Source organism: Pristiophorus japonicus, chromosome 9 (assembly GCF_044704955.1).
Source record: "Pristiophorus japonicus isolate sPriJap1 chromosome 9, sPriJap1.hap1, whole genome shotgun sequence".
Classification (NCBI taxonomy): domain Eukaryota; kingdom Metazoa; phylum Chordata; class Chondrichthyes; family Pristiophoridae; genus Pristiophorus; species Pristiophorus japonicus.
Window position 1 is genome coordinate 116,596,319 of NC_091985.1, and position 26,567 is coordinate 116,622,885.

General features: G+C 44.3%; 1 protein-coding gene across 1 annotated transcript in view; it reads right to left on the bottom strand.

Annotated features, from left to right (window-relative positions):
• Positions 1-265: 265 nt before the first annotated feature.
• cct4 (chaperonin containing TCP1, subunit 4 (delta)) overlaps positions 266-26,567 on the bottom strand; it is a 30,473-nt gene continuing 4,171 nt past the window's right edge. Inside the window, exons 3-13 of the mRNA XM_070890987.1 lie at positions 24,902-24,908; positions 24,414-24,556; positions 20,715-20,836; positions 18,640-18,772; positions 11,051-11,190; positions 2,443-2,539; positions 2,198-2,308; positions 1,924-2,054; positions 989-1,223; positions 761-874; positions 266-450 (exon numbers count right to left, since the gene is read on the bottom strand). Of these exons, the coding sequence (XP_070747088.1) occupies positions 436-450; positions 761-874; positions 989-1,223; positions 1,924-2,054; positions 2,198-2,308; positions 2,443-2,539; positions 11,051-11,190; positions 18,640-18,772; positions 20,715-20,836; positions 24,414-24,556; positions 24,902-24,908 (1,248 nt within the window). The 3' untranslated portion in view covers positions 266-435. The remainder of the gene's footprint in view (positions 451-760; positions 875-988; positions 1,224-1,923; positions 2,055-2,197; positions 2,309-2,442; positions 2,540-11,050; positions 11,191-18,639; positions 18,773-20,714; positions 20,837-24,413; positions 24,557-24,901; positions 24,909-26,567) is intronic.

Genomic DNA, 26,567 nt, shown 5'->3' on the forward strand with positions numbered 1-26,567 from the left:
AGTGTATTCACAAAGAAAATAACCTGTCAGTGTGAGCACATTTCAATGCCAAGCAAACAGCAATATTTAGTAGAGGCTGTCAGGACTTCAGCTACTACTGGTTCCTTCAAAATTGTTTTTGAAATCCGATCAGCAGTTTAAGAAAATGGAGATAGTACTACAAAAAGCTACACGGTTAGTATGGTCTTGAAAATAAATTTTAAAATTGTTATCTATAAAAGGAGAACATAAATGCTCAATGGAAACTGAATCAAACCAACATGAATTTCAAACTTCCAACATTTTATTACGTTACAACATTACTACAGTGAAAACACACAGATGTGGCGACTCTGCAGTGACTGATTTATGGACCAGAAAGGCTGTGTTCGATCACGAGTTGGCATAGCAGATGAGTGCATGTGGAATCAGGCATCTCACTCACTTCTGTTGAACTTATCGTGCATTAACCTGGAAGAAAAAGAAAGACAACCCAAATTGTTGTATTCAAAGCCAGGAATAGAATTTACACATGAAAATTTTTTTCTAAAACTAATTTTAATCTGAAAACTCCAACACAAACATCAAATCTTGAGTTGTATTAATTACTGGTATAAGTGTGCCTACTGAGAATGGCAACAAAAGAAATTCTTTGTTTACTTCTACATAATTGATATCAGACCATTTTACTGCTTATTTTATCTCTAAAAAGATGAAGCTTTTGGAGCACTGGAACTGCGCAAAATTCCTGACCTCCATGCAGCAAGAATAAAAAAATTACCACATCATCAATCTTCAGGATACTACGAACTGTTTCTGTAGCTAGTGTCAGGGCACTGAGGGAGACCAGCAGAGGCTGCACAACCAGCTCCTCCAGAATGTTAGAAATACCACCCTGAAAAATAAATTACCGAATAAAAAATAATTCACAGCTTTTGGATGCAAACATTTTTCTTCAATATGTACAAGTAACAAATTCGGAGGAACAAACAAGAAATGCAAATCTCACCTTTCTGACATTAATTCCTGCAGTCTTTTCTCCCTGCGCATGTCTATTTCTCAGCTCTGTCACAGTGGAAATGGGATTGAGACCCGCATTTTCAGCCAAAGTAGATGGGATAACTTCTAGGGCATCAGCAAACGCACGTACACAGTATGCCTCCATGCCACTAAGAGTACGAGAGTAATCAGTCAAACGTAGTGCCAGCTCAATCTCAGGAGCGCCACCTCCAGCAATCAAAGCCCTGTTAAAAGAGATTCATTTACTGGATTGTGCAATAATTTGTTTTATAGTGATAATTCCATCATTGCGTTCACCAGGACAAATTAAATGCTTTATTCGGAGTATGGTCCTGCACATTGTCCTCCTTTAATTACACTAGGCAGAGTCCACAGTGGTGTAAATTTTAACATGAAGTGCCTGAAAATGGGATTCAATGGGCCAGACAGCTTTTTTCTCAATTCATACTATGTTTTTAAAACATGGTCAAGTATCAATTCTCTTGAGCTTTTCATGGTAGGATCTCCCATGAACATGTAAATTGCAGAAAAGTCAGTGAATGCACTCTGTATTGTCAATCATCAGGCTTGTGTTGATGGGCATTGTTAAAGAAAATCAAGTAGCCAGAGCATCGATTTTCTGAAATAAAATTTTAAAAAGCAGCACTTGCATCAATCCAGAAGAGTCCAGATGTGATTAAAGAATGAAAACAAAAAAAACAAAATTGCAAGGTGGCCAAATAACTCCCATTATTGGTCAAATGATTAACTCCCATTGTGAAGGCAGCTTTTGAATTCCAGCCTCAGATATTCAAACTCAAACACTTGCTCTAGTACTGACGATACAATGGAAAACTCACTCTGTTGGAATGACTTCAATGAAAAACTGACAGTTTAAAAAAAAATCATGTTCAATAGAATAAAAGAGCAATATGGGAAAATTACCTTTTCTTAACCAAGCAGCGAATGACACACAGAGCATCATGAATGGAACGCTCGGCCTCTTCCATTACCAATTTATTGGACCCACGGACCACTATGGATACTGTTTTCCCTGGGTTTGCACAGCCAGTAATCTACACAGAAAATGCTCATTATTTTAATGTAATTAAGGCAACTACAATGACATCCAATATTGAAGCTTCAGTGCAGCTTATATAAAATGGAAGCACTGAAAACAAATCTGCAGTTAGCTTTCAAATATGTTGTTTATTATTACCTTAATCAGTTTGCCAGAACCATTCAAACGGATTTCTTCTGCCAGCTCTGCAGTGCCCAACATGTCTGGTGTGAACTGGTCAACATGGGCAACTGGTTTTATGCCAAGAGTCTATAAAGAAAAATAACATTTAATGGCTTTTAAGTAATGACCATAGAGAGAACAGAAATTAAAAATTGACTGTTAGTTTTGCAATTAAACCTAAACGGCTTTAGTCGCACAACTCTCTCAAAAGCCACTTGTACCTTACAGATGAACTCAATATCTTCTCTCTCAATATCTTTGATCACCATAATCTTCATCTTATTGAGGAAGTGAAGGGCCAGGTCACTAAGTGCATCCCTGCAACAATGGTAATAATGTTAATGCTGACTGAAAAAACAAAACATTTATAAACTATTTTAATACTTGTTTACAAAATGGTGCAAAAATAAGGTCACATGACAATTAGTCCAACTAATTTTTTGCTCTCAAAAGGTCTTGAAAGAGGTCATCACCTCAGCATAGAACAGATGTTTTTGACATCAGTAACTAGCACTCCCAGCTAAAGTACAGCACAGGCTACTTCTAGCATGCCTTTCCTACATCAGCAACCCTTGTGGTCTTTGAGTAATACTGTTCATTAATTCATAGTTTGGACTTGCAAAAAATAGGAGCCAGGTTGAACCTGAACAAACATACTCTGCAGAGAGCATTTACATATGAATCTTCCATGTTGGTCTATGCTACAAATCTGAGAAGACAAGAATGAGAAGTCATGGTGCAAACTAACCGCCCCATCCAGGCTTTAATTAATCCTCAGGTTGAAAAATAACCCCCAAAGACCAATTTCAAATATGCCAAATTGTAAGTTACTCTAGTCACACATTCCCCAAATCCCCCATAAATGAGGGAAAACAAGATGGTTGCTCCTCGGCTGGCAGTTCCTCATTGCTTCAGCTCGATCCATGGGAAAGTGCAACCATCCTTCACCACCAAATCTCCTTGCTTCCACTGTTCAAGTTCCCCTGGTTCTATTAGTTGGTGGATTTTAGCCTTAACTACAAGTCAACTACTATTTTAAACCACCATTAGCCATACCCCAACCCCTACGCCTGTTCTCTGCTTCTCTTGCTGAGCTGCTGGATCTCTTCAGATTTGGCTTCTGAATTCCTCGACTTCTCTGGACATCAAGACTGCACTTCTGCACTGGACTACATCTGCTGTATCTGGTGTGCTGCTAAAATTTTAAAGTAACTTTGGTCATCTGCAGCCCTTCCCCCACTGCTGCTGTTCCCTGCTGAGTGTTCGACTAATTTTTCAGCTTTGTTGGCTTCTGGTTTACATTTCTCCACTGCTTCTGATCGACAGTGATCACCAACTTCATCATCTTTCAGCCCCACAACTGATTCTGCACATCACCTGGATCCTCATTCCCATGGAAATGACCTCTATCCAACAATTCTCTATCTTTCAGATAGCTTTTGGATTTCACGCGCCTACTACACCAATCTCCGAACTTGGACAACAGTTCGTCGATGCTCCATGCCGACTCGACCCGACCCAAGTCAACTTTATCCCTCCATGGGACTCCCTCCTATTGTCTTCCATCTATTCCCTGTACTACCAGGAAGTATGTATCCTAATAATTGTTACAAAACCAGGCCTATGAAATTTGAGTTTTGTGTGTCCACTCGCATGCGCATTTTGACTGCCGCTCCAGGCCCGAGCTGATGACTTCTATTGCCACTTTTTTCCTCCCCTTTTTCTTTTTACCCACTCCTTGACCGATCCTGATCGGGAGTCAAGGGTTATGGGGAACAGTCAGGAAAGTGGAATTGAGGCGAAGATCTGATATGATCTTACTGAATGGCAGAACAGGCTCGAGAGACCGTATGATCTACCCCTGCTTCTATCATCATGCCTCCTTTCATTTCGCCTCTCTTGGGTACTCTGCCCTCCTAAATCTCTACCCTTCATGAGTCTCCAATCTTCCTACTCTCCTGTCGCCATCCCAGACTTGACTCACTCCTAGATAAGCCTACAGTTTCCCTCTGTGCCTCTCTTGGCATCCACCGAAGGGCCCATCGAGGCATTCGTCGCTGCATCCTCACGAGCAGCAACCCCAACTGTCCCATTCTACTTGCTCGCCGACGTTGCTGCCAAATTTGCTTTCTGGGGACTAATCTTGCCAATCTCCTCCCCATCTAACTCACCCCTCCCAGTGCTGACCATGTGGTCTACAGCAGTGGATCAGCCATCACTGACCCTCTCCACATCTCCCCTAGAATGTAACTTCGCTTGTGAACAAGGACCTGGCCATCCATGAGCTTACCGTGGATGATCTCATTGACATCATGGCCTTAATGGTAACCTGGCTGAGGGGCGATGACACTTTAACCATAAATGAAGCCTCCTCGCCCGGCTACATCTTCACCACTTGCCCCATCCAGACCGTTGCGATTATGGTGTGGCTCTCATCACCAAATCACACGTTGGTTTGTCCCCCGACATCTCTGGGACTTTCTCCTCCTTTGAGCATCTCACCGTGTTGCACCCCTCACCTGTCATTTAAAATTCTCATTCTCTACCACCTACCCAAGTACCATAAAAATTCTCACCAAGATCAATTCACTGCTTTCCTTCCTCAGCACCAAGCGACTTCTCGTCCTCAGTGATTTCAATCTCCATCTCTATTCATTAGACTCTCCTCATAGTTCACTGCCCACCTGTCCTCCCTTAATCTCACCCTCCCTGTAAACTCCCTAACTCATATATATTCATAGCGTCTCTTTAACCTTGCCAACTCACGTGGCCTAGCTACTCCCATCGTGTCAATCGCTGACCACTTCCTTGTATTGCTCTCCACTCACATCCCTCTGCCCTCAACCCTACTTAATTCTGCGCTGCCCCTGGAAAAAAAACCTCTCACAACTTACTTACAACTGCATTTCAAAATCCCAACTGTCCAGCCTTTGGCCCTCCATTCACCATGACATTTCTCCAGCTACCGATCTGCTCAATCACACCCTCACCACCACCTTTGATGCGTGGAATAACGGTACAGCAGTTATCATGGGCGACTTTAATCTACATACAGATTGGGCTAACCAAATTGGTAGCAATAAGATGGAGGAGGATTTCCTGGAGTGTATTCGGGATGGTTTTCTAGACCAATATGTCGAGGAACCAACTAGAGGGCCGGCCATCCTAGACTGGGTGATGTGTAATGAGAAAAGACTAATTAGCAATCTTGTTGTGTGAGGCCCTTTGGGAAAGAGTCACCATAATATGGTTATATTCTTTATTAATATGGAGCGTGACATAGTTAATTCAGAGACTAGGGTCCTGAACTTAAGGAAAGGTAACTTCGAAGGTATGAGACGTGAATTGGCAAGAATGGACTGGCAAATGATACTTAAAGAGTTGATGGTGGATAGGCAATGGCAAATATTTAAAGATCACATGGATGAACTTCAACAATTAGACATCCCTGTCTGGAGTAAAAATAAAACGGGGAAGGTGGCTCAACTGTGGCTAACAAGGGAAATTAAGGATAGTGTTAAATCCAAGGAAGAGGCATATAAATTGGCCAGAAAAAGCAGCAAACCTGAGGACTGGGAGAAATTTAGAATTCAGCAGGAGGAGGACAAAGGGTTTAATTAGGAGGGGGAAAATAGAGTATGAGAGGAAGCTTGCCGGGAACATAAAAACTGACTGCAAAAGCTTCTATCGATATATGAAGAGAAAAAGATTAGTGAAGACAAACATTGGTCCCTTGCAGTCAGATTCAGGTAAATTTGTAATGGGAAACAAAGAAATGACAGACCAGTTGAACAACTACTTTGGTTGTGTCTTCACAAAGGAAGATAACCTTCCAGAAATACTAGGGGACTGAGGGTCGAGTGAGGAGGAGGAACTGAAGGAAATCCTTATTAGGCTGGAAATTGATGGGATTGAAGGCTGATAAATCCCCGGGGCCTGATAGTCGATATCCCAGAGTACTTAACGAAGTGGCCCTAGAAATAGTGGATGCATTGGTGATCATTTTCCACAGTATATCGAGACTGGATCAGTTCCGATGGACTAGAGAGTAGCTAATGTAACACCACTTTCAAAAGACTTTTGACAAGGTCCCACACAAGAGATGTGTATGCAAAATTAAAGCACTTGATATTGGGGGTAATGTACTGATGTGGAGAGAGAAGTGGTTGGCAGACAGGAAACAGAGAGTCGGGATAAATGGGTCCTTTTCAGAATGGCAGACAGTGACTGGTGGGGTGCGCTGCAGGGCTCAGTGCTGGGACCCCAGCTATTTTCAATATACATTAATGATTGAGATGAAGGAATTGAGTGTAATATCTCCAAGTTTGCAGACGACACTAAGCTGGGTGGCAGTGTGAGCTGTGAGGAGGACGATCAGAGGCTGCAGGGTGACTTGGACAGGTTAGGTGAGTGGGCAAATGCATGGCAGATGCAGTATAATGTGGATTATCCACTTTGGGGACAAAAACACGAAGGCAGAATATCTGAATGGGTGTAATGGTACATCAGTCATTGAAAGTTGGCATGCAGGTGGTAAAGAAGACAAATGGTATGTTGGCCTTTATAGCTAGGGGATTTGAGTATAGGAGCAGGGAGGTCTTACTGCAGTTGTATACGGCCTTGGTGAGGCCTCACCTGGAATAGTGTGTTCAGTTTTGGTCTCCTAATCTGAGGAAGGACAGTCTTGCTATTGAGGGAGTGCAGCAAAGGTTCACCAGACTGATTCCCGGGATGGCAGGGCTGACATATGAGGAGAGACTGGATCGACTGGGCCTGTATTCACTGGGGTTTAGAAGGATGAGAGGGGATCTCATAGAAACATATAAAATTCTGACTCCTTCACCTTCCAACAAATGTGAGGCCCCTTGGGGAAGAGTGACCATAATATGGTAGAATTCTTTATTAAGATGGAGAGTGACAGTTAATTCAGAAACTAGGGTCCTGAACTTAAGGAAAGGTAACTTTGATATGAGGCGCGAATATGCTAGATTAGACTGGCAAATCATACTTAAAGGGTTGATGGTGGATAGGCAATGGCAAACCTTTAAAGATCATATGGACAAACTTCAACAATTGTACATCCCTGTCTGGAGTAAAAATAAAAACGGGGAAGGTGGCTCAACCGTGGCTAACAAGGGAAATTAAGGATTGTGTTAAATCCAAGGAAGAGGCATACAAATTAGCCAGAAAAAGTAGCAAGCAGGAGGACTGGGAGAAATTTAGAATACAGAAGAGGACAAAGGGTTTAATTAAAAGGGGGAAAATAGAGTACGAGAGGAAGCTTGCCAGAAATATAAAAACTGAATGCAAAAGCTTCTATAGATATGAGAAGAGAAAAAGATTAGTGAAGTCAAACATTGGTCCCTTGCAGTCGGATTCGGGTGAATTTATAATGGGGAACAAAGAAATGGCAGAACAATTGAACAAATACTTCGGTTCTGCCTTCACAAAGGATGACACAAATAACCTACCCGATGTACTAGGGGTCCGAAGGTCTAGTGAGGAGGAGGAACGGAAGGATATCTTTATTAGGCAGGAAATTGTGTTAGGGAAATTGACCGGATTGAAGGCCGATAAATCCCCAGGGCCTGATGGTCTGCATCCCAGAGTACTTAACGAAGTGGCCCTAGAAATAGTGGATGCATTGGTGATCATTTTCCAACAGTCTATCGACTATGGATCACTTCTTATGGACTGGAGAGTTGCTAATGTAACACTTTTTTTTAAAAAGGGAGAAAAAACGGGTAATTATAGACCAGTTAGCCTGACATCAGTAGTGGGGAAAATGTGGGAATCAATCATTAAGGATGAAATAGCAGCACATTTGGAAAGCAGTGATAGGATTGGTCCAAGTCAGCATGGATTTATGATGAGGAAAATCATGCTTGACAAATCTTCTGGAATTTTTTTGAGGATATAACTAGTAGAGTGGACAAGGGAGAACCAGTGGATGTTGTGTATTTGGACTTTCAAAAGGCCTTTGACAAGATCCCACACAAGAGATTGGTGTGCAAAATCAAACCACATGGTATTGGGGGGTAATGTACTGACGTGGATAGAGAACTGGTTGGCAGACAGGAAGTAGAGAGTCGGGATTAACGGGTCCTTTTCAGAATGGCAGGTAGTGACTAGTCGAGTGCCGCAGGGCTCAGTGCTGGGACCCCAGCTCTTTACAATATATATTAATGATTTGGATGATGGAATTGAGTGTAATATCTCCAAGTTTGCAGATGACACTAAACTGGGTGGCGATGTGAGCTGTGAGGAGGATGCTAAGAGGCTATAAGGGTGATTTGGACAGGTTAGCTGAGTGGGCAAATACATGGCAGATGCAGTATAATGTGGATAAATGTGAGGTTATCCACTTTGGGGGCAAAAACACGAAGGCAGATTATCTGAATGGCGGCAGATTAGGAAAAGGGAAGGTGCAGTGAGACCTGGGTGTCATGATTCATCAGTCATTGAAGATTGGCTTGCAGGTACAGCAGGCGGTGAAGGCAGCAAATGGTATGTTGGCCTTCATAGCAAGGGGATTTGAGTGTAGGAGCAGGGAAGTCTTACTGCAGTTGCACAGGGCCTTGGTGAGGCCCCACCCGGAATATTGTGTTCAGTTTTGGTCTCCGAATCTGAGGAAGGACGTTCTTGCTATTGAAGGAGTGCAGCGGAGGTTCACCAAACTGATTCCTGGGATGGCAGGACTGACATATGAGGAGAGACTGGATCAACTGGGCCTGTATTCACTGGAGTTTAGAAGGATGAGAGGGGATCTCATAGAAACATATAAAATTCTGACGGGACTGGACAGGTTAGATGTGGGAAGAATGTTCCCGATGTTGGGGAAGTCCAGAACCAGGGGACATAGTCTTAGGATAAGGGGTAAGCCATTTAGGACTGAGGCGAGGAGAAACTTCTTCACTCAAGAGTTGTTAACCTATGGAATTTTCGACTGCAGAGTTGTTGATGCCAGTTCATTGGCTATATTCAAGAGGGAGTTAGATATGGCCCTAGCGGCTAAAGGGATCAAGGGGTATGGAGAGAAAGCAGGAACGGGGTACTGAAGGAATGATCAGCCATGATTTTATTGAATGGTGGTGCAGGCTCGAAGGACCGGATGGCCTGCTCCTGCACCTATTTTGTGTGTTTCTATGAATTCCTCCAATTTGGTTTCTGCCCCTGTAGCAAAACAGCTATTGTCAAAGTCACAAATGACATCCTATGTGACTGTGACAATGGTAAACTATCCCTCCTCATCCATCTCAACCTGTCTACAGCCTTTGACACAGCTTACCACTCCATCTTCCTTCAACACCTCTCCACCATTGTCCAGCTGGGCGAGACTGAACTCACCTGTTCCATTCTTAACTATTTAATCGTAGTCAAAGTATCACCTGCAAAGTCAGCGCTTCCCGCATCGTTACCTCTGGGGTCCTCCAACGATCTACTCTTGGCTCCCTCCTATTTATTATCTATATGCTGCCCCTTGGCGACATCATCCCAAAATGCAGCGTCAGTTTCCACATCTACGTTGACGAGACTCAGCTCCACTTCACCACCACTTCTCAGATCCCCCCCATGGTCTTAATTGTCAGATTGCTCGTCTGACATCCAGTACTGGATGAGCAGAAATTTTCTACAACAAAATATTAGGAACACAGAAGTCACTGTCTTGGTCCCCAATACAAACAATGTTCCCTAGCCAACGACTCCAGCCCTCTCACTGCATCTTCCAGGCTGTTGACAATTTTGGTGTCATATTGGACTCTGAAATTAGCTTTTGACCACATCTCCGCAGCATTACTAAGACTGCCTATTTCCATCTCTGCAACATCGCCTAGCTCCGCCCATCTACTGCTAAAACCCTCATCCATGCCTTTGTTACCTCTAGACTTGACTATTCCAACACACTCCTGGCTGGCTTCCCACATTCTATGATACGTAAACTTGACATCATCCAAAATTCATTTGCCAGTGTCCTAACTCTCACCAAGTCCCGTTCACCCATCATCCCTGTGCTTGCTGACCTGCACTGGCTCCCGGTTAAACAACGCTTCAATTAAAAAATTCTCATCCTGGTTTTCAGATCCCTCCATAGGTCGCTTCTCCCCATCTCTGATCTCCTCCAGCACTACCCCAGCCAAGATATCAGCGCTTCTCTAATTCTGGCCTCTTGAACATCCTTGATTTTAATTGCTCAATCATTGGTGGCTATGCCTTCAGCTGCTTGGGCCCAAAGCTCTGGAATTCCCTCCCTAAACCTCTCCGCCTATCTACCTCTACTTCCTCCTTTAAGATACTACTAAACGCATCTCTCATCTGCCCTAATTTCGCCTTATGTGGCTCGGTGTCAAGTTTTGTTTTTATAATACTCTTGTGCAGCGCCATTGGATATTTTACTATATTAAATCAGCTTGTATAAATTTAAGTTACTGTTGTCTGCGTGGTCAGAATAATCCATTCTATTTTAATTTATATGAAATGAAAGTATGGCCAGCTGCGTAAATCCGTAACAGTGTCCTATACCTTCCCAGTTAAATTAAAACAGATGTTATGTTTTATGTTCATGTTCACAATCTACAAAATCAAGTTACTAACTAGTAGAATGCTGCCTATTATTAGAGTAATCCTCATGTTATCATAACTAGTGTTTTTTTCCTCTGTTAGCCCTATCCTCTGCACGATACCTTCAACAACATTGACAAAAACAGTCACCCACATAGATAGGGAACAGCACAAGTACATAGAATCGTACCTTGCTACACCAGCACACCACAAGACTACCCATGTTGTTTTTTAAAGCAGCAAAAGGACACTTCTTACTCAAAAAATTACCTCAGAATTGATTTCTGTATCAGCAGAACGTTGCACCCAGCTTTTTTAATCTGTTTCACCAAATTCAAAATGTAGGCTCTCTCTTCACGTAATACACGGTCCATCTGAGCATAATCAGAAACTACAATCTGACTTTCCATCTACAGAATGAAATAAAAAGAATCTTTTAGCTACAATTGCTAAAAGTGTAGTGGAGAGAAGGACATTCTGTAAACAATATCACCAGTTGCCTGATGGCTTAGTGGGTAAATATATTCTGCAGAACCACCCTGACTTACTTAGTGTCATGGTCAAAGCATTAGTCCCTGGTCTTTGCTGAGGTGGCTGATCAAACTCTCGGCCAGCAGTTGAGTGGTACATTTGGCTTCAACCAGAAAAGGCACAGGAAAAAATATCCAGCAATCCTGATGAATGCATAATGTGGATATTGGTTGAAGACAAAATTGGGCTCATCTAAATTGCTCCCTCACAGTTGTATAACCAATAAACATTCACTATCTAGATTCACATGAGGAATATCCACTTGGGCAAATTATGGAGGGTTGCCAGCACTTGAACCTCATCCCAGCAAGATCAGCATCTTCAGAAATGGAGAGGAGGATAAGAATTCATAGAAAATAAAAATAGACAACTACCACATAGCCATTTAAACATTTCCTAATAGATCCAGACCTGCATCTATAATTACACGAGAAGATCCTGATCGCTTGCAGGGTGATTCACACCTGAGTCAGAAGGTTGTGCTTCAAGTCTTACTCCAGGGACTTGAGCACAAAATCTAGGCTGATACTCCAGTTCAGTACTTAACAGATGGTTAAATGACAAAACCACAACTGAATACCAACCGTTATATAGTCTGAAGCTTTGCGAGGACAATGACCCTACATTGCGAGGCCAACCCACCAGCAGGCAACTCACTGCCAGAGACCAAGAAGTGTGATGCAAGAGAAATTTAACATTTCAAATATCAACATAGAACATAATAAGAACATAAAAACATAAGAACATAAGAATTAGGAACAGGAGTAGGCCATCTAGCCCCTCGAGCCTGCTCCGCCATTCAACAAGATCATGGCTGATCTGGCCGTGGACTCAGCTCCACTTACCCGCCCGCTCCCCGTAACCCTTAATTCTCTTATTGGTTAAAAATCTATCTATCCGTGATTTGAATACATTCAATGAGCTAGCCTCAACTGCTTCTTTGGGCAGAGAATTCCATCGATTCACAACCCTCTGGGAGAAGAAATTCCATCTCAACTCGGTTTTAAATTGGCAACCCCTGTATTTTGAGGCTGTGCCCCAGAGTTCTAGTCTCCCCGACCAGTGGAAACAACCTCTCTGCCTCAATCTTGTCTATCCCTTTCATTATTTTAAATGTTTCAAAAGATCACCCCTCATCCTTCTGAACCCCAACGAGTAAAGACCCAGTTTACTCAATCTATCATCATAAGGTAACCCCCTCATCTCCGGAATCAGCCTAGTGAATCGTCTCAGTACCCCCTCCAAAGCTAGTATATCCTTCCTTAAGAAAGGTGACCAAAACTGCACGCAGTACTCCAGGTGCGGCCTCACCAATACCATATACAGTTGCAGCAGGACCTCCCTGCTTTTGTACTCCATCCCTCTCGCAATGAAGGCCAACATTCCATTCGCCTTCCTGATTACCTGCTGCACCTGCAAACTAACTTTTTGGGATTCATGTACAAGGACCCCCAGGTCCCTCTACACCACAGCATGTTGTAATTTCTCCCCATTCAAATAATATTCCCTTTTACTGTTTCCCCCCCCCCCCCCAAGATGGATGACCTCACATTTTCCAACATTGTATTCCATCTGCCAAACCTTAGCCCATTCGCTTAACCTATCTAAATCTCTTTGCAGCCTCTCTGTGTCCTCTTCACAACCCGCTTTCCCACTAATCTTTGTGTCATCTGCAAATTTTGTTACACTACACTCTGTCCCCTCTTCCAGGTCATCTATTTATATTGTAAACAGTTGTGGTCCCAGCACCGATCCCTGTGGCACACCACTAACCACCGATTTCCAACCCGAAAAGGACCCATTTATCCCGACTCTCTGCTTTCTGTTCGCCAGCCAATTCTCGATCCATGCTAATACATTTCCTCTGACTCTGTGTACCTTTATCTTCTGCAGTAACCTTTTGTGTGGCATCTTATCGAATGCCTTTTGAAAATCTAAATACACTACATCCAACAGTACACCTCTATCCACCATGCTCGTTATATCCTCAAAGAATTCCAGTAAATTAATTAAACGTGATTTCCCCTTCATGAATCCATGTTGCGTCTGCTTGATTGCACGATTCCTAGCTAGATGTCCCGCTATTTCTTCCTTAATGACAGCTTCAAGCATTTTCCCCACTACAGATGTTAAACTAATCAGCGTATAGTTACCTGCCTTTTGTCTGCCCCCTTTTTTTAAACAGAGGCGTTATATTAGCTGCTTTCCAATCCGCTGGTACCTCCCCAGAGCCCAGAGAATTTTAGTAGATTATAACGAATGCATCTGCTATAACTTCCGCCATCTCTTGTAATACCCTGGGATGCATTTCATCAGGACCAGGGGACTTGTCTACCTCGAGTCCCATTAGCCTGTCCAGCACTACCCCCCCAGTGATAGCGATTGTCTCAAGGTCCTCCCTTCCCACATTCCTGTGACCAGCAATTTTTGGCATGGTTTCTGTGCCTTCCACTGTGAAGACCGAAGCAAAATAATTGTTTACGGTCTCAGCCATTTCCACATTTCCCATTATTAAATCCCCCTTCTCATCTTCTAAAGGACCAACATTTACTTTAGTCATTCTTTTCCGATTTATATATCGGTAAAAGCTTTTACTATCTGTTTTTATCTTTTGCGCAAGTTTACTTTCGTAATCTATCTTTCCTTTCTTTATTGCTTTCTTAGTCATTCTTTGCTGTCGTTTAAAATGTTCCCAATCTTCTAGTTTCCCACTAACCTTGGCCACCTTATATGCATTGGCGGTCTCTCGGAATTGAGGAAGACTCGCTTCTACTCTTAGCATGAGTTCTTTGGTGGCTGTACAGTCCAATACGAGAACCAGTGTCTCTGTTACAGGTCGGACAGATAGTCATTGAGGGAAAGGATGGGCAGGGAGCCTGGTTTGCCGCACACTCCTTCCGCTGCCTGCGCTTGATTTCTGCATGCTCTCAGCGACGAGACTCGAAGTGCTCAGCACCCTCCCGAATGCACTTCCACCACTTCGGGTGGTCTATGGCCAGGGACTCCCAAGTGTCAGTGAGGGTGTCGCCCTTTATCAGGGAGACTTTGAGGATGTCCTTGTAACGTTTTCTCTGCCCGCCTTTGGCTCGTTTGCCGTGGGCGAGTTCAGAGTAGAGTGCTTGCTTTGGGAGTCTCGTGTCTGGCATGTGAACTATGTGGCCTGCCCAGCGGAGCTGATCAAGTGTGGTCAGTGCTTCATTGCTGGGGATGTTGGCCTGGACGAGGACACTGACGTTTGTGCGTCTGTCCTCCCGCGGATTTGCAGGATCTTGCAAAGACATTGCTGGTGTTATTTCTCCAGCGACTTGAGGTGTCTACTGTACATGGTTCATGGCTCTGAGCCATACAGGAGAGCAGGTACTACTACAGCCCTATAGACCATGAGCTTGGTGACAGTCTTCAAACACTCGTTTCCTCAGGCGGCCGAAGGCTGCACTGGAGGCGGTGTTGGATCTCGTCATCAATGCCTGCTCTTGTTGATAGGAGGCTCCCGAGATAGGGCAAGTGGTCCACGCTGTCCAGGGCCACGCCGTGGATCTTCATGTCTGGAGGGCAGTGCTGTGTGGCGAGGACAGGCTGGTGGAGGACCTTTGTCTTACTAATGTTTAGCATAAGGCCCATGCTTTCATACGCCTCGGTAAATATGTCGACTATATCCTGGTGTTCAGCCTGTGTGTGTTCACAGACGCAGGCGTCATCAGCATACTGTAGCTCGACGATAGAGGTTGGAGTGGTCTTGGGCCTGGAGACGGCCAAGATTGAATAGCTTCCCACTGGTTCTGTAGTTTAGCTCCACTCCAGCAGAGAGCTTATCAACTGTGAGGTGGAGCATGGCAGCGGGGAAGATTGAGAAGAGGGTTGGGGCGATGATGCAGCCCTGCTTGACCCAGGTCCGGACGTGAATTGGGTCAGTGATGGATCCGTTGGCAAGGATCATGGCTTGCATGTCATCGTGGAGCAGGCGGAGGATGGTGACGTACTTTTGGGGGCATCCCGAAACGGAGGACGACGCTCCTTAGTCCCTCGCGGTTGATAGTGTCAAAGGCCTTTGTAAGGTCAAAGGCGGCCACGTATAAGGGCTGGCGCTATTCCCTGCATTTTTCCTGAAGCTGTCACACTGCAAAAATCATGTCCACTGTGCCCCGGAGGTGATGAAATCCGCATTGCGATTCCGGGAGGAGCTCCTCGGCCACGGGGAGAAGACGATTGAGGAGGACTCTCGTGACTACTTTCCCAGTGGTTGATAGCAGGGAGATTCCTCTGTAGTTGCTGCAGTTGGACTTGTCCCCCTTTTTAAAGATGGTCACGATCACTGCATCTGAAATCCCCCAGCATGCTCTCCCTCCCTCCAGATGAGAGAGATGAGGTCATGTATTCACGCCAGTCGCGCCTCTCCGCCATACTTCAGTGCCTCAGCAGGGATTCCATCCGCTCCCGTAGCCTTGTTATTCTTGAGCTGTTTAATGGCTTTGCCTACCTCGTGCAGCGTTGGGGTTTCACTGAAGTGGTGATGGGTCGCATGCTGTGGGATGGAATTGAGAACACTCAAGTCAAAGGCAGTCTCAATTGAGGAGATCTTCTAAGTGCTCCTTCCAGCAGTCCCCGATAGCCTCAGTGTCCTTGATGAGTGTTTCCTCATTCTTGGCCAGGAGTGGGGTGGGGCCTTGGGAGTTTGGTCTGTCTGTGGCCTTGACTGCGGTAAAGAATCCTTGCACATCATGGCTGTCGGCCAGCTGCTGTATCTCCTGTGCTTTCTCCATCCACCACCTGTTCTTTAGGTCCCGGGTTTTTTGTTGGACCTTCGCCTTTAGCCGTCTGTAATACTGCTTTGCTGCTCAAGGCTCAGAAATGCCCTGTGCTTGCAATCTATTCGTTCTTGAATCTCCTGATCATTCTCATCAAATCAATCCTGGTGTGTCCTGGTTGAGTGACAAGCGTTTCCTTGCAGACACTTGTTATGGAGGCCTGGAGGGCAGACCAAGCGCTGTGGACATTCTGCATCTCGGGGTCATCAAGGCACGCCAGGTTAGCTGTGAGGCGCTGACTGTAAAGGGCTCTCTTAGCTGGGACTTTTCGTGCCCCGGCATTGATTTTTTTTGCAACATTGCTTCTGCTGCCCCCTTCGCTTTGGGGCGATGTTGATGTAAATAATGGATCGGAGTAGGCAGTGGTCCGACCAGCAGTCGTCAGCTCCTGTCATGGCACGGGTGACGTGTACATCCTTGCGATCCCTGGCTCGTACGATGACATAGTCAAGCAGGTGCCAGTGTTTGGAGCGAGGGTGTTGCCACGAGGCCTTGTATTTGTCCCTCTGGCGGAACAAGGTTTGATGATGACAAATTCATGCTCTAGACATTTTGTCAGGAGTAGGATACCACTGGAGTTGGCTTTCCCTACCTCCTCTCTGCCAATCACGCCTCCCCAGAGGTCTGTGTCCCTGCCGACCCTGGTGTTGAAATTGCCGAGGAGGATCAGTTTGTCGCCCATGGAGATGCAGGTCAGGGATTTTTTTTTTTTTTTTTTTTAAAAAGAGGTTGGAGTAAAGACCCTCTTTGGCCTCATCTATTGCATCGAGTGTTGGGGCGTAAGCACTGATGACTGTGGCGCACTGGTTCCGGGATAGGGTGAGTCAAAACGTCATGAGGTGTTCGTTAGTCCACAGGGGGAAGTCTTTGAGACAGTCGACCAGCTCGTTTTTGATGGCGAAGCCTACTCCATGGAGATGGCATTCTGCCTCTGGTTTCCCTTTCCAGAAGGTGTAACCTCCACCTTGTTCCCTGAGCTGGCCTTCCCCTGCCCGGCGGGTCTCACTTAGGGCTGCGATGTCGATATCAAAGCGTCTTAAGTTCCTGGGCAACTATGGCAGTGCGGCATTCCGGTCTGTTACTGTTGGGGTTGTCCACGAGGGTCCTGACATTCGTTGCACGCCGGCTACCACACGGGCTTCGCTGAGCGAGGTGTTGGTCCAGTGGCAAGGGAGTCCAGGACGACTGGAGACCAGGCACTGCTATATGGGCCTAATTGCCTACAGCGAGGTGTTGGCTGCAGGCTTGACGCTGGGTAGCGCCCTTGATGGTAGGTGGTCCAAGGCTTGGTTGGGGCAGGCATTGGGGGAGGGTGATAGCCATTGTACTCACCACATGCTGGAGGAGGAGAGGAGACCAGGCCATCAGCGGGGAAGGAGAGGTCCAGAGTGTGGCGGGGGAAAAGAAGGAGTTTGAGGCCAGATAGCCAGGTCCAGCCGGGAGGTCCAGGACGCGTATCATCCAGCCGCTGCAGGAGATCCAGCCGGGAGTCCCAAGTCACGCCGAGTCACCGCAGGAGGTCCAGCCAGGAAGTCCAGATCGCGTTGAGTCGTCCAGCCGCCGCAGGATTTAACAAAAAGGTGGGGGGGAACAAAACAACCAACTGCTGACCTGAAAAAGGTCACGGCACAGATGAGAAGACTATGAGGCACGAGACTGTTGGGATGTGTTGATCCCAAATGCTCGGAATTTGGTGCATTTCTTATGCTCCATTTTGATAAATTGGAAAACTAAGGGATGTAGTCCAATACTAGTAAAAGGGTAATCAGAAACATGCATTTATATAGCAGTATAAGTCGCATCCCAAATTAAATGGGGAGCCAATGTTGGTCAGTGTGGACTGGGGTGAAGGGCAACGAGAACAGGATGCATTTACACAAGTTGCAATTTAAGGAAATTGCAGGAAGAAAGTGCTGTAGTAGTATTTAAGGCTCCAGGTAACAATCAGTATGTAACAGCCAACACTAACTTACATTCATTGCTTTGCAAGGGGGAGGTAGACTCACTCCAGCCTGCAATGTGGCTAGAATATCTCACGTGGATGAATGTGAAAGTAGCACATTCAGCATCTGTGCCATTTGAGTTTTATTGAGCCTGAAATTCCGATGTCCCGGGTCCGTACGAAGTTTCTCCCGACCCGGGAAGGCATCAGAAAAGCCGGTTTTCAGCACGCAATGCGCATGGGAGCCCTCGAAGGAAAGTTATGACTGACCCAATAGTCCATCTTTGTCAGATCACAAGAATCTGGATAGTCAATCCTGTGATAGATTTTTAAGAGCAAATCTACATTTTTAGCTAGTATGTAGATGCCCGCTTCAAATAGGCCTTTACACCCGAGCTGCTGGGGGCAGTTTTATAAAAGGCAACATGTGGTTAGAGATATGGCATTTTCACAACTTCATTGTGCTTTTCAAACTTTAAGAACGTTCACAGCAATATCACATTTTCTATGTAATTGTGTGTTAAGAAATTGAAGGCTGATCATTGTTTAATGTTTCATCCTAACTACTAAAATGTACTTACATCAGTCTTTGGAGCAGACAAGCAGAACTGGATGAGCCCAATCTTAGCTTTTTCCACGCGGCTTACACCTGTGTTGACCACTCTCTGAGTCAGAACCAGTCCATTCACCAATTCACAGTCATCAATAGTTCCTCTGCAAGGCAGATTTTAATTACTTAATGTAAGCAATTATTTCATCACAAAAAGACAAAGATTTAAAAAAAACATAAATGCCACTTGCGAAGACCTGTCTGCCTTGTGAAGACTCAAACACATGCTTGCCAGAGCTTTAATGGCCAACTACTGACTATTAAGCTCAAGGGAAGGGGGCTCTCTTTGGGTTCGAGCTTAATCTCATGTGACATATCCAACGATGAAAGCTCTTTGAGTAAACCTGCTGTGGCAGACTCAGTAAACTACAAACTGAGCCAAGCTGGTCATATGTATGCCAAAGAACAGTTATTGACCAACTAGCCTGACAAAAGAAGCTGTGCTTGTCGGCTGTGCAGTTTTATCTGGTTAATCTCCAGTAGTGCCTCTGCATAGACATGAAGGTCACTGGATGGGAAGCAGCGAGAACCTTTGTGACACAGGGCTCCCAAAGACAACAAACATCTCTATTGGCGAATTCAGCAGACTAAGGATTCAGCCTGGGACCTGGTCTGTATACCCCTGCTACTGACTTAGTTACCATGGGGAGAGCTCTTCAGTCTTTTAAAAAGCACATTTTAATGACAACCTGATAGCTCCAGCACTAAAATGATTAACTCTCAAAACAAACCTGGATAAAAATAAAAATAAAATCACACCAACCAATGAAGCTGTTAAATGAAATAATGATCTAGAACAGATCCCCCCATCATGTTCTCCAAATGCATGGTTGAGTGCAAATACAACATTGCACTTCAAATATTGAAAATAGATATGGAAAAAACTTATGTAGAGTCAAAAGAAATTCAGACAAAGGTTCCTCATTAATTTGATGTCAACAGCAGCTTTGACTGCGCTGGAATCAAGTCTATGGCCCACATTTTGCTGGAGCTGGGCATCTTGCAGTATGCCCCATGAATTATACTCTGTTCTGCACTCTTCAACTTGAAAATGTTTTGCCCTGTATGTTGCTGTAAGTGCAAGTTGCAAGGACAAGGGGGCATCTGGGACCTTAGTGAATGACGGGACCAATAGTCTCTCTCCTTAACCAATGGGATTTAAGGATCGTGAAAGAAACAGGTATGACGAGAAGGAGGGCGAATTAAAGTTAAATCAGGTACAGCAAGAGAAAGAGGGGGAAAGAAGATTGGATTAAGAGAAAAAAGATAGAAAGGAAAATAAATTTTTTTTTTAAATTCTCTCAACAATTTACTACCTGCAGGAATGAGACTTTACCGTTTAAATTCTTCTCTTTCTGGGCTGGAGGTTGAATGGCATTGCAAGAACATAAATCTAATTAAAAAGGGTGCTTACGGTATTAATTACCAACCCTAACCTTCTGTGGCAAGTTTAATAGGCAATTAATGTGTAAATGCAGTAACTTCATGAAACTCTCAGGGAGGTTGAGGGCAAACTGCTGTTATTGTGGGGCCAATAGCAGAGAGATGCAAATTGTCCAGCAAATTTTGCCGATTCGCAATTCACAGAGTTTCTCTTCCTTGCCACAAGTTGCTGGATGATTTACACATTAACTCATTGTTATTTTAACAGCAAACTTTTGGCCAATGAGTTTAAAATGCAACTTCAGTTCTGCAAATAAAAGCAGAAATTGCTTAAAATACTCAGGTCAGGCAGCATCTGTGGAGAGAAATAAGAGTTAGCATTTCAGGTCGATGACCTTTCGTCAGTTCTGTCTGTACATGTCTTTCTCTTGCCCATCTGCCTCTCAAGCATCATCAGTTCTGACGAAAGATCATCAACCTGAAACGTTAACTCTGTTTCTCTCTCCACAGATGCTGCCGGACTAGTTGACTATTTCCAGCATTTTCTGTTTTGATTTCAGATTTCCACCAGAATCAGTATTTGCGTTTGTTTTAAGTTTGCAAGACCATTTTTAAGTTTGGAAATTCAAGATATGAATTACAAATACTTTCACTGACACTTACCCCAGTTTCCTGACAATTTTGATATCTCGGAGATTCACACTAGTGGCAGTTGCCGGATCAATTACATTCATTACTGCATCAACACTCATTGGAGCAAGAAGGCTCGCATACTGAGAGACAACCTACAAAATAAAAACTTCAGTTTTACTTTACTTGAGTGTATTGTCCTAACAGTGCTCAATGTTTGAATAGAATATACTAATCACAGTGCTAAAATCTTGCGTCAGCACTTTATTAACTTCAACCTTTTCCCTTCGTACGTTCACATCTGGGAATCCCAACTATATAGCTGCCATTTTGCTAATAGGCATATTACATAATCTCTCTCTCCCCTGTCTTCGACGACGACCACCCCCCGCCCTCCCACCACTCACTGTCAGGTTGGAACAATTCTAAAAATTCAGATGAACATATCGGCAACAACCAAAGATTTGTAGCATAGCAAGATTTGGGCATCATCAGCCCAGTCAACCTTGCAAAATCCTCTTCACCACCTCGACATTGGTGCCCAAATTTTTAGAAGTATCCCAAGACTGGTCAAACAACAGCATGACATAGCTGTACTAAAGAATCAGCCAACATTCCAGACTCCCCCATCACCAACCTTGGGTGTATTCTGTCCCACCAGTAGCAGAGGCCCACCAGAGGTGGGGCACATTGATTATACAAATCAGGTGGGACCTACTCAAGAGTCCTCAACATCGACTCCAGATCCAATTTAGTCACATAGCATCAGGTCAAACAATCCTAAGGAAAACCATCTGATCACCACCTGCAACCACCCCTGCACCAACTGACAGGTCAGCAATCCTCCACGTTGAGGATCACTTGGAGTGAAGCAGGGGCACAGAATGCTTTCTGGATGGAGGACGTCAGGTTCCACCAAGAGTGGCTCAGTAGTACCACCACAAAGGATACATCTGCCAGACTTGGCCTATGCTAGGATATGAGGAAACCAACACAAGGAAGTAATCCACTTGACCTCATGCTATGTAGCACAGGCTGTCCAAAACATCGTCCCTATGAAGACAAAATGTAATCTCCATTGAGGAAATCCTCCATCATGTGATGTGACATTACCACAGTGCTAAGTGGAATGGACTAATGGCAGATCCAGCGGCTGAAAAGTGGGCACCCACAAGGTGCTATTGGCCATCAGCTCACGAGCTAGTACATTCCTCCATCACCATCAAGCCATAAGCATCAGCAAGCACGTCAGAATTAGGTACCAATCCAGTGAAGCTGCTACACAGTATGCTAAAAACGAAAAACAGAGTGCAAGCAAAGCTAATGGATCAGAGTAAAGCTCTCTAGCCCTACTAAATCCAGTTGAGAATGGTGATGAGCAACCAGGCAACGAACAGGAAAATCCCCATCCTCAACCATGGTGGAACCGATAGGTTCAAGTGTTTGCAAGCATCTTCAGCCAAAAGTGCCAAATGAACAATCCTGCACCTCCTCCTCCTGAGGTCCTCACCATCATCGATGCAAATCCCCAGCCAATTCAGTTCACTCCACAAGACATCAAGAAGCGACTGAGTACACTAGACACAGCAAAGTCTATCGGCTCCTGACATCATCACACTGCTGTGCAGATTTTGTGTTATGACAAATTAAGAACATAAGAAATAGGAACAGGAATCGGCCATTTGGCCCATCGAGCCTGCTCCGCCATTCAATAAGATCATGGTTGATCTGACCATGGACTCCGCTCCACTTCCTTGCTCGCTCCCAATCACCCTTATCTCTGCCTTAAATATATTCGATGACACAGCCTCCACAGCTCTCTGAGGCAGAGAATTCCATAGATTTTAAATGGGCGGCCCCTTATTCTGAGACTATGGGCTCAAATTTGGTCCACCCCCTTTTTTGGCGCACTTATAAGGGTTTTCTGAAGTGCGCCGGAAAAAATCGTTGCCCACTTTGGCCTCTGAACGGCATCTCCTTGGTCTTCGCGCAGCGTGGCCAGCCGGGTCAGGAGCGGAGTCAGCGTCCTGCGCTGAAAACAGTGCCGCGACATCTGCACATGCGCAGAGTGTCCGCACACATGCAGTAACTCCTCGCCTCCAGTCTCTCTGTGCGTGCTGCAGCTGCTGTGTGTGTGGGACCCGATGCCCACCCCTAGTCCTGGCTGAGTGGCGTCCCAGTGCGATCGACCTCAGGTTTAAAATTTTATGCACTGTAGCTATTTTTGAACTTTAACGGCTTGTTATTTTCCTGGACTTTTGGATATTTTGAAAAAAACTATGTAAATATGTTTTGTCTCTTGTGAATAGTGGTGACCATTTGTCAAGCCTATTCACCTGGTGCTATTATGAAAGAAAAACTTAAGTGACGGAGGAACACAGAATATCTTATCGATTGAAGCAGACTTTATTTCGATAATACGGGCTCAATTTTGGCCCGGTATAATCATTGCAAGCAAATAGTTGTTTAAATTAGTTGAGAGATTAGAGTAATTTAATTGAACTAGAGTTTACTTCTTTTATTTTTGTAGTTTAAGCTTCCATGAATGCTTCTGTTGTACAGTAAATTAACTTTGCGAAGTTTGTCATATGATGTCCTGTATAGCCGTTTGATCCTATTCACATTCTTTAGTCAAGTCATTAAGTTCTGCTGGCCTCCAATGTACCTACCGACGCCGATTTCTTAATTCTCCCCAAGGGTTTTCTGAAGTGGCCATATACACTGGCCTAAGTAGATTTGGAGTAACTTATTAGCTGGCCGAAGTGGTCTAAATGGCGTAGGTGGCTGGTAACACCCACTTTTGAGAAAAACTAAACTAAAAAATCGTAATTAACTCACTTGCAATGGAGCAAACTGAATGTGAAAATTTAAGATTTTTATGATATTCCAGAAAAATAAAGTTGCTCAAAAAAAACAGCAACTCCTGGACAATTTTGAGCCCAATGTCCACTAGTTTTAGTTTCCCCTATGAGTGGAAATATCCTCTCTGCATCCACCTTGTCGAGCCCCCTCATTATCTTATGTTGCGGTAAGATCAGCTCTCATTCTTCTCAACTGCAATGTGAATAGGCCCAATCTACCTTCATAAGTCAACCCCCTCATCTCCGGAATCAACCTAGTGAACCTTCTCTGAACAGCCTCCAATGCAAGTATATCCTTCCTTAAATATGGAGACCAAAACTGTATGCAGTACTTTAGGTGTGACCTCACCAATATCCTGTATAGTTGTAGCAGGACTTCTCAGCTTTTATACTCTATTCCCCTTGCAATAAAGGCCAACATTCCATTTGCCTTCCTGATTACTTGCTGTACCTGCATACTAACTTTGTGTTTCATGCACTTGGACCCCCAGGTCCATCTGTACTGCAGCACTTTGCAATTTTTCTCCATTTCAATTATAATTTGCTTTTCTATTTTTTCTGCCAATGAGTGAATTCCAATGAATAAATCTGCATGTCACCCTGATCGAAATGTGCTTGATGTGCAATAAATTTGTACAGCACCCAACTGAATCCAAGCTGTTCAAATATAAATTTGTAAAATAATTGTATTAAATACATTACAATATGATAGTCAAATATATTCAATTATAAATGTATATGATTCAAGTGTGAAAAGCATATTACAGATGGTCTACTATATACAATGTCTTTAATATGTTAAATGTGTCACAAATCCCATTAATAATGTAGAAATAATCAGCGTGTCACACACAATTAAAAGCGCCCTTACTTTGGAGCTGAGAGCAGTGGTAGCACTGTTCAGGAGGGATTCTCGGTCACTTAGTTCCACAGGTTGTGCAATGCCATTCAAAACCTCAACTCCTTTTTCGAGGGCCTTTTGGAAAGATTCTGATATGATTGTCGGATGGATTCCTTCAACAGAATTATTGATCAATTAATTTAGCAAAATTGAAAATTGATTAAAACTATTTGCATGTCAACATTTACATATATGTTCACCAAAACATCTCAAAGTGACTTAGCTATCAAGGTTGCAGTACAAATTTGTTTTAAAAAGGCCAAAAATAATCAAAATCAACAACGAGGCAATGCAGGAAATAAACAGGTTAGCATTTCGAAAGAGAAAAGACAAGTTAATGTTTCCATGTGTGTAAAACATTTTTTCGGGTGAAGGAAAATAGAAGGGAGGGGGGGTGGAGAAAAAGAGAAGACAAGGTGGAGAACTAGCAGATACTCTAATCACGGAGGGAAAATTACCTGCAGGCTGCTTGACAGAATATTAGATGATATAAAGGATTAGTGATGCGATGGAAAGACACTAAAAGAATTGGAGCTCGAGTTTTGTTTGGGAATTTCGGAGAGATAGCAACAACCTGGTCCAGGTTCGGGAACAAGGCCAGGGCAGTGGTGTTGTTTAGAATGGGGGGGAATGGAGCTAGATCTCCACAACAAACAGTAACAGTTTGGAAAGTGCTAGCTTGGTGTTCAGTCGTGACTGGAATGAAATAAGAGTCATCATCAGGTTGTTACCATTCCGCCTCAGTCAGATCGAGACAAGGCAGGGAGCGAGGAAAATGGGAAATGGAGACTGAAGCGGTCAGATTCACAAGGTGGGGGGGAGGGGGGGGGGTGGAGGGGAATCATTAAAAAGGTATTGAGGCAGTGGAATAAGAGTTTAGTATCATGTTGAGTTTGCAACACACTGAGGTGGGGCGAAGGGAAAATGAAACCAAGACCTTTGCTGGGGACAGATCATTCTGGAACAGAAATGGGAGGTTATCTACTGGCAGAAAAAAAAATAGAAAAGCAAATTATAAAACTTAAATGGAGAAAAATTGCAAAGTGCTGCAGTACAGAGCAACCTGGGGGTCCTTGTGCATGAAACACAAGAAGTTAGTATGCAGGTACAGCAAGTGATCAGGAAGACAAATGGAATGTTGGTCTTTATTGCAAGGGGGATAGAGTATAAAAGCAGAGAAGTCCTGCTACAACTGTACAGGGTATTGGTGAGGGCCACACCTAGAATACTGTGTACAGTTTTAGTCTCCATATTTAAGGAAGAATGTGCTTGCATTGGAGGCTGTCCAGAGATGGTTCACTAGGTTGGTTCCACAGATGAGGGGGTTGACTTTTGAGGATAGGTTGGGCCTATACTCACTGGAGTGCAGAAGAATGAGAGCTGATCTTATCAAAACATGTAAGAAAATGAAGGGCTCGACAAGGTGCATGCAGAGAGGATATTACCACTAATAGGGGAAACTAAAACTAGTGAGCATAATCTTAGAATAAGGGGCCACCCATTTAAAACTGAAATGAGGAGGAATTTCTTCTCTGAGGGTTGTAAATCTATGGAATTCTTTGCCCCAGAGAGCTGTGGCAGCTGCGTCATTGTATACATTTAAGGTGGAGATAGACAGATTTTTGAGCAATAAGGGAATAAAGGGTTATGGGGAGCAGGCAGGGAAGTGAAGCCAAGTCCACGATCAGATCTTATTAAATGGTGGAGCAGGCTCGAGGGGCCGGCCAGGTGGCCAATTCCTGCTCTTATTTCTTATTAGAAAGGGAAAGGCGAGAGGGGATGTTGAAAATTTGGCAAGTGAGGTTAGGAGTGATAAGAGTCAGAAGAGGCATCAGGTGACTGGTTGAGAGCATGCAAGCAGCAACAGATGGTACAGCTACAGTGTCGAAAATCCGGAAGCCTCAGAACCGAGGCCGTTACAGATTCTGCGTTTTTACGGACTCAGGCTGGGCGGGGGGGGGGGGGGGGGGGAGAGAAAGAGGAGAAAAGAGGATTCGAGCAGGGGAGGTTGGGCTGGGGGAGGAGAGAGAGAGAGAGAGAGAGAGAGAGAGAGAGAGAGAGAGAGAGAGAGAGAGAGAGAGAGAGAGAGAGAGGGGGAGCTTCTGCACCTCCCCCTCCCTTCCC